The sequence below is a fragment of the Pithys albifrons genome, chromosome 27 (genome assembly GCF_047495875.1).
Source record: "Pithys albifrons albifrons isolate INPA30051 chromosome 27, PitAlb_v1, whole genome shotgun sequence".
Classification (NCBI taxonomy): domain Eukaryota; kingdom Metazoa; phylum Chordata; class Aves; order Passeriformes; family Thamnophilidae; genus Pithys; species Pithys albifrons.
The window spans coordinates 1,858,828-1,866,864 of NC_092484.1; the positions used below are offsets into that span (position 1 = coordinate 1,858,828).

The 8,037-nt window shown below is 63.7% G+C and overlaps 1 protein-coding gene across 1 annotated transcript; it reads left to right on the plus strand.

Annotated features, from left to right (window-relative positions):
* The first annotated feature begins 2,144 nt into the window (after positions 1-2,144).
* SHC2 (SHC adaptor protein 2) lies at positions 2,145-7,580 on the plus strand. The gene is given in 13 exon segments (XM_071577841.1): positions 2,145-2,207; positions 2,210-2,728; positions 3,158-3,228; positions 3,617-3,677; positions 3,838-3,957; positions 4,049-4,102; positions 4,316-4,367; positions 4,535-4,661; positions 4,806-4,986; positions 5,070-5,136; positions 5,226-5,390; positions 5,596-5,897; positions 6,083-7,580. Coding segments are annotated over 13 exon segments (1,911 nt in total). The 3' UTR covers positions 6,212-7,580.
* The last annotated feature ends 457 nt before the right edge of the window (positions 7,581-8,037 follow it).

Genomic DNA, 8,037 nt, shown 5'->3' on the forward strand with positions numbered 1-8,037 from the left:
GCCCAGCGCCTCCCCGGGACGGTCCCGTCCCTTTCCCCGAGCACGGTGCCGCGGGGTCTGGGGAGGGGCAGCCGAGCCCGAGGGTGCGGCGTGGGAGCTGCTCCTTCTCCTGTAGCGCCTGAGCTCGGGGTGCGTGTGTTCTCATTAATCACGTTGGCCCGGAGAGCGCCTGGTGCTGATTCCCCTGGTGTGGGGTCAGAGGAGAATAACTGGGCAGAGTTTAGACAAATTCTGTGCACACCGGGAGCGCCGGGGCCCCTCTCGAGGAGATCACCCCGAGTGGTGATCGGGGGCCACCGAGGGAAGCCTGGAGGGGTCTCGCCGTGGGGCAGCGAGAGGCTGTAGGGCTCCCACCCGCTCGTGGAGCGCCCGAGGCTGCGATCCAGGCTTTCTCCACCGAAGTTTACCTTTAAGCAGGGATTAAAAGCAGCCAGGCAAAGCTCCTGAGGTGGAGGGAACTCCAGAGCCTGAGCCCGGCTGCAAATGAGATGAAAGTAATCCCCCGACTTTCCTCCCGGGAGCTGTGCGGGAGCAGTTCCATCTCCCCAGGGCTGCTGTGCTGTGCCCGGCTGTGCTGCCCCCACGCCACGGAGTGCTCGCGGTCCCCGGAGTGCTCTGCTTTGGGTAAAACCTCCATAACCCCCCCAGGGACCCGGTGCCTTCCCTCGGGTTGACCCCCAGCCCCCGGGAATGTGCACCCTGAGTGCTAGGGCTGGCCAGGAATCTAAGTGACCCCCTGGGCATGGAGGAGCCCGATTTGTTCCAGTGCTCTGCAGCACCTTAAAACCAAGGAGGGAACAGAGAGCAAGGAATCGGTTCCCAACATGGCAACAGCAGATGCAATTCTATTACCTTGATTTATTGATTGCACTTAAAGCAATTACTGGCTGTCACCCCCATCACCTGCCAGGGAGCAGGAGACAGTGAGGAGGAAAGACAAAGGCGACCGCATCGCCCAGGGCATGGCCGGTCCCCCGAGAGGCTCCGGTTTTGTTTGTGCCGGTTGGTTCCATAGGGGGTTGGGGAGAGCGGCCGCAGCGGCATCGCCTCTGCAGGCCCGAGTGCAGGCGGCTTCCAGCTGGCCAGGGAAGCTCCTCAGGGAAGCTGGAGCCAAACATGTCGGCTCCTAAGGAGCCTGGGATGTTGCAGGGATGGAGCCCCGAAATGAAGACTGCTTTGGCAGCAGAGAGGATACAGGGCTGGGGAAAAGTGAGGGTCCCCGGGGCTCTGGCAGATCAGAGCTGCTGCAGGTCCACTCTGGGCCCCCTCACGCCTCTAGTCCCAACCAACCTCGGGTCCTCTGAAGTGCTTGAAAAGCGCCACAGCCCCAGGGAAGGAGGAAGGGCGAGTGGCTTGGCTGAGGTCAGAAAGTCCGTTTAAGGGTCTTGGGGTTTTTTTCCCTGTTTGCTGCAATTACAGGGAGAAAAGCAGAACAATTAATGTGCTTTTTACTGCCTGAGTCCTCCAGACAGACGTAAACAAGCAGGAGCCAGATCTGGCTTTGGAGGCAGATGAAATCAGAGCAAATGAGACCAGTGAGCTGGGAGGCACAGAAATAGGGCAGCCTGGTTGTGCAGTGAAGCCTGGCCAAGGGCCTCCCGGCCAGCCCTGGGCTCCTGCAGCGCTTCCCGGGAATGCAGAGGTGGAAAGAGCAGAAAACGTCCCTATTGTGGGCGAAGGCAGTGCCGGGGGCTGCTTGCCCCTTTCCCTCCAGCTGATGCAAAAGCACAAACGGGCAACAGCCCGTGCCTTAGTTCTGAGGCTCCAGGGTGGGTGGCCGACACCTTCCTCTGACCGCTGCCCCCCAACCCCTCACTCCCAACACCTGCGGCAAAGCTGGAAAATCGCAGGGCTGGTTCCAGCCCCGGGGGCTCCAGCGCGGCCGTGGGCCACAGGCAGCGGGCTTGGAGCTGGATGGAAGGCAGAGCGTGGGTGGCTCCGGCCCCATGAGACGTGTTTGCGGGGGCAGCCCAGGCGCGGCGTGTATGCCGTGGGAGCGGGGGATGCTGTGAACGCGGAGGATGCTCGGGTGGGCGGGGATGCTGGGAGGGATGGGGGATGCTCTGGCGGCCGCTGGTCCGGCGCGGCGGGGGGGGTCGGGGGCGGGGGATGCGGGGACGGGCAGGCGGCGGAGCGCTCACACCATGACATCAGCGCGGCGCGGCCCCGGGGGAGCGGGCGGGGGGCGGGAGCCTGCGCGGCGGCGGAGCAGAGCGGCGCGGCGGAGCGGAGCGCGGCCCCGGGCATGCTCCCGGAGCCCAAGTATGACCGCTTCCGCGACGAGCCGCTGACCGCCCCCATGCCGTCGCCGGCCCCCGGGCCGTGCCCCGCGGCGGCCGAGGAGCCCGAGCCCGGCACCACGTTCTGCGCGCTGCTGCCGCGGATGCCGCAGTGGAAGTTCCCCGGCTCCGGCGGTTTCCTCGGCCGCAGCCCCACCGGCGCCGCCCGGGACCCCCCCGCTGCAGCGGGGCCCCCCTCGGGGCTAGCCGCCGTCCTGGGCGCCTGCGAGCCGCTCTGCGCCGCGCCCTGCGCGCTGCCGGGCGGCGGGCGGGCGCGGGGGGCGGTGGGGAGGGCGCGGGGGGCGGCGGCGGCGGCGGTGGCGGCGGGGGGAGCCCGGCCCGGCGGGGACGAGTGGAGCCGCAAAGGCAGCTTCATCCGCAAACCGGCGCAGGGCTGGCTGCACCCCGACGAGCGGGTGCTGGGGCCCGGCGTCTCCTACATCGTCCGGGTAAGTCCCGCCGGACCCCGGCGGCGCGGGAGAGCGCGGAGACCCCGGCCCCGAGTGTGTGTGGGGCTCGGCAGGTCCGGCCGCTCCTTCAGGCAGAGCCCCTGCTCGAGTCCCACGCACGGCTGCCCCAGGGCACACAGGTCCCGGGATGGGGCTGGGGGTCGGGGGCTTCCTGGGCCGGGGAACCTGCCTCGGGACCCTGCCACAGTCAGCCCCTGAGGCATCACAGGCTGTAGCACACATGAGTTTGTGGGGTCTCAGCACGGAGTTTGGGCATTTGATGGGGCATTTGGGGGTGGGAGGCAAAAGGGTGCCCTGTAATCCCTGGAGCTGGTGTGGAAGGAGTCCTTCTCACTGACACCCGGCCTCTCTCTCCTGTCCATCCCCTGCCCTGGGCTGCTGGCTGCTCTGACCATGTACCTCTGGCAGTACATGGGGTGCATTGAGGTGCTGCGCTCCATGAGGTCCCTCGACTTCAACACCCGGACACAGGTCACCAGGTAGGGCCCCACAGTCCCACTCTCCCACCCCCACCAGTGCCACCCGAAGCCCTCTGATGGCCCTGGATGCCCCCTCTCCCCAGGGTCCTGTGGAGAGAGGGAGACATGGGCCTGGGGGAGCCCTGTCCCACAGGACCCACCCTGTACACAGGGACACAGGCGAAGGGCACTGCTGCAGATCAATGAGTGGAAAGAGGAGAAGGGAGGTGGCCCCGGCCAGCATTACGTACTGCAGGCCATGACGTGGGGCAGCACTGCGAGGAGGCTGCAGTGCCCAGGGCTGTGGGAGCTCAAGCCTCCAGACCCCACAGAGCCATGTGTGGGGGGAGGCAGCTGGGTAGAGCCAGGGGTCTGGAGCAGTAACCAGGCCAGGTGTTGTCCATTGCAGGGAAGCCATCAACAGACTGTACGAGGCGGTGCCGGGTGTGAAGGGCATCTGGAAGAAGAAGGTGAATGTCCACTCAGTTTGTCCCTGTGGGACAGGGCACTGAGGGTGCCTGCCCAGTTTGTGGGTCTGGGGTCTCTTGGGCCACCTCTCTTTGTTTCATTTACCTCAGGAAGCCTGGTCCTGATGGACTGCATTACCTCTACCATCCTTTCTCCTGTCAGGCTCCTAACAAAGCCCTGTTCTCCATCCTGGGCAAGAGCAACCTGCGCTTTGCTGGCATGAGCATCGCTGTCAACATCTCCGTTGATGGACTCAACCTCATGATCCCCACCACGCGCCAGGTGACTGTTCCTGGGCACACGGTCCTGCTGCCTTCCAGCCTGTGAGCTGAGGGCTGGTGGCCCCTGTGCTAATGCCATATCCCCCACACAGATCATCGCTAACCACCACATGCAGTCCATCTCCTTTGCCTCCGGTGGGGACATGGTGAGGCACACACACCTCGGCTGTCCCCTGGCTGTGGTTTCCTGGGGCGGTTGGGACAGGGCCTGCCCATCCTATGGCTGCTCTGAGCAGAGTGGCCTGGCCCTGGGTCGGGATGTGGGACTGGGGCTAAGATGTCCCCTCACCCCAGCTCCCCCAGCCCCACTTCCCAAGCAGCAGCAGGACATGGGCCCTGAGCTCCCCCTGTGCCCCCAGGACACCACGGACTATGTCGCCTACGTTGCCAAGGACCCCATCAACCAGAGAGGTGACTCTGGCCTCCGTGCCTGGGGGCTCGGTGGAGGAGGAGGGATGAACTGGGGGGGTGAGGGCTGGAGAAGGACATTCCTTGTGGGGAGCACAAGGAGAGGCTCAGGGTGGGCCTGGAGGGGCAGTAGAAATGTGGAAGAAATGCTCAAGTCTGTCTGTCCACAGCCTGCCACATCCTGGAGTGCTGTGAGGGGCTGGCACAGAGCGTCATCAGCACAGTGGGACAGGCCTTTGAGCTGCGCTTCAAGCAGTACCTGCACAGCCCCCCCAAGGTGGTGGTACCCCCAGACAGGTATGGGGGGCCAGGGGCCTTGCTGTAGCCCCTGTCTGGGGCACATCCCCTGGCTGGGGGTGGCTCTGGGAGCCCCTGTCACTGCTGGGTGTGGGGAGGGTCTGAGCCAGGCAGTGGATCCCCCACTCACTGTCCCTGCTGCAGGGCACTGGGAGCAGAGGAGTCAGCCTGGGGGGAAGACGAGGAGGCGGCCGAGCACGACTACTACAACAGCATCCCAGGGAAGGAGCCACCCCCGGGGGGGCTGATTGACTCCCGGCTTTGTCACGGCACTGTCCTGAGCCATGTCCGCACTCAGCCCTCCAGCTCTATTCTCCCGAGCCAGGTGAGCCCCCAGGGCCACTGCTGGCCCTGGTGAGGGGGTCCCAGGCAGGGTCCCCCTAACACCCTGACTGTCTCCTTTCCCAGGGTGGGTTTGCAGCCAAGCGAGACCCTAACAGCCAGATGGGACCACCCTGGGACCTGGAGAGCCAGGGTGGGTACTGCTAGGGGTGGGAGCCGTGAGCCAGGGGTGTCCCCATGGCTCTGCCCAGTCCTGGCCAGCAGTGATGCCCGTCCTCGCAGGCCAGCCCTGCGACGGGTACCTGCAGGCGGATGGCCATCCCCTGGGGCCACGGGACTACGAGGAGCACATGTACGTGAACACGCAGAGCCTGGACGCCTGGGAGCCAGAGGCAGCGGCTCATGGAGCGACAGAGGAGAGCCCCAAAAAGGACCTCTTTGACATGAGTAAGCCACTTCACCAGGGGGGCTGGCATAGAAAGGCTGAGCTGTGCTATCAGCTGCCCAGCCCCAGAGGTGCCGGCACTGTCTGACTCTGGAGCAGTGCCCTGTGGAGAGCCCTGGGGGCCTGTGAGCCAGAGCCTGTCCTCACCACATCCCAGCCCTGCCTCGTGCCCCAGGGGTGACACCCTGTGCCCCCTGGCTCCCACAGGGCCGTTCGAGGATGCCCTGAAGCTCCATGAGTGCATTGCAGGGGGTGGCACCAGCCCCCCCATCGAGGACCAGTGGCCAAGCCCTCCCACACGGAAGGCCCCCATTGCCCCCACGGAGGAGCAGCTCCGGCGGGAGCCCTGGTACCATGGAAAGATGAGCCGACGGGATGCTGAGAGGCTCCTGCAGATGGATGGGGACTTCCTGGTGCGCGACAGCCTCACCAACCCGGGGCAGTATGTGCTGACTGGCATGCACAGCGGGCAGCCCAAGCACCTGCTGCTAGTGGACCCCGAGGGAGTGGTGAGGACAGGGCATGGGGGTGAGGGCAGGGGACAGGGTGGGTGATTGGGACCGAAGCAGGGGTAGGGCGCAGGGTGGGCGATGGGGAACACGGACTGCAGGCATGGACAGGCTCAGGGGTTGCAAGGGGACGCTGAGTGAAAGGCAGCTCTCCTGAGTTCAGGACCACTGTGCCCTGGCTCCAGGTGAGAACCAAGGACGTGCTGTTTGAGAGCATCAGCCACCTCATCAGCCACCACCGGCAGAACGAGCAGCCCATTGTGGCAGCGGAGAGCGAGCTGCACCTCCGCCAGGTTGTACAGAGGAAGCAGTGACACCAGGGGAATACGTGAGTCCCCAGTCTGCTCCCCTGGCACTGGACTTGCCCAAGCCCTGGCGCAAAGCTGGGGTCCCTCTGTGCTCCCCTTCTCCAGTTGTGCCTGGCCTCTGTGGTCTGGGGTCAGGCTCCCTATCTTCCTGCCCAGTGGAGTCTTATGGTCCCTGGTGCTGAAACTCCCCCCTGGCTACTGCCTACCTCCATCATCTGCACAGAGCCCCTTGCCCAGCCAAAGACATTTAATTCCACATGTGCAGGTGAAACACTTGTCAGGGTGGGAACTGGTAGGCAGCCTCAGCAGGAGGGATGGAGCCTGACCCATCTTGGGAAGGTCTGCCCCTGCTTGTCCCAGCACTGAGATGGGGGCTGATGGGCATCACTGTAGCCTCCAGTTTGACTGCCCATTGGGACATGAACAAAAATCCCTTGGAGGCCAGTGCTGCTGATGTCCCTGTTGGGGACATCCATTTCCAGCTGGATTCTCTCCAGGAGCAGCTGCCATGTGAGGCTCATGGCAGCCCGAATACCCTGCAGCCCTCCCAAGTCAGGGTCAGGACAGAGCTGCTGCAGGAAGGCACAGGGCAGGGTTGAGCTGCTGGCACTGCCTTGGAAGGCTTGGGCTGCTGGGGAGCAGAGGTGTCCCATGGTCCACAGGGACCCCCTTGTCATCTTGGGGCTTGGGCAGGTTTTTGTGTCACACACAGCCCCTTCCCTCCTGTACCTGACACTCCGTGTGAGTTTGTGGTTTGGAATACATTTCTAATTAAACCTGGAAATGAGCAAGGCACCTGGTTTGTGCCACCCCTGGGCACAGTGGTGGGACAGGTTTCCATAACCACCATTTCCTGCCTGGTCCCACCTTGGCTGACCTGTCATATCCAGTCACACTTGTCTCTGCCCCCCTGGGTCACCCTGTCCCTCACGGATCACCCAGTGTCCCCTTGTCTTCAGAGTGGGCTTCAGCACCCAGGGCTGGTCCTGCAGAGCATTCATCTCCTTGCAGCTGGCCACTCCCTGCCCTGCTGGCTCCCATCCCTCTGCCCAGGGTCCACCTCTGGGCCTTCTGCCACAGCCAGGCTGGCTCCAGGTGACACAGAGCCAATCTGTCACCCACTAGTGAATATGGCAGCCAGCAGAGCGAGATTCCTGGGTGGGCCTGGCTGCAACTCCTGTGCTCCAGGTGGGCAGCAGCTACCCAGTGGGTCTGGCACCAGTCACAGCTGCTGGCAGCCTGTTCTGGCTCTGCCCTATGTGCCTAGTGCTGTCACTGGCACCCACCAGCACCCCCAGTGCCTTGCTGAGGGGACAGCCCTCACCAGACAAGGCAGCCGAGCTGGCCAGTGCTGGCTGAGCCAGTGAATAAAATAAGCCCCTAAATAAAGCCCAGTAATGAATGCGTAATTTTCCATTGATAGTTGGATTCCGCGGGGCCGCGGCGCTTCCATCTCAGCTACTAATTTTTGTCATGTAGTGATGCGTCTGCAAAGATAATTGCACCTTTCCCTCAATAGAAGGGCAGGAAGAAGCAGTGAGAGCCCTGACTTTCTTCTTTTGCTGCTGAAGAACAAGCCCATGTGGTTCACCAGCTGCCGCTGGCACTGCCCGGCCCTGCAGCCCTGGAGATGCTTCCCTGAGGGGTTGAAGGGCTAGCAGGGTTTTGTTTCAGGGGTTTAGCCACTTTGCTCAAGGGTGGTGTGTGGTGTTGATGGGCACAGGTAGCTCTGGGACCCCAGAGCCTGGTTGTAGGGCTGCTGCTTCAGCCTGTGTGATGATGGGGAGGCTGAGTTGTTTTGGGAAGGTTTGGAAGCCACAGAAAAGCAGCTG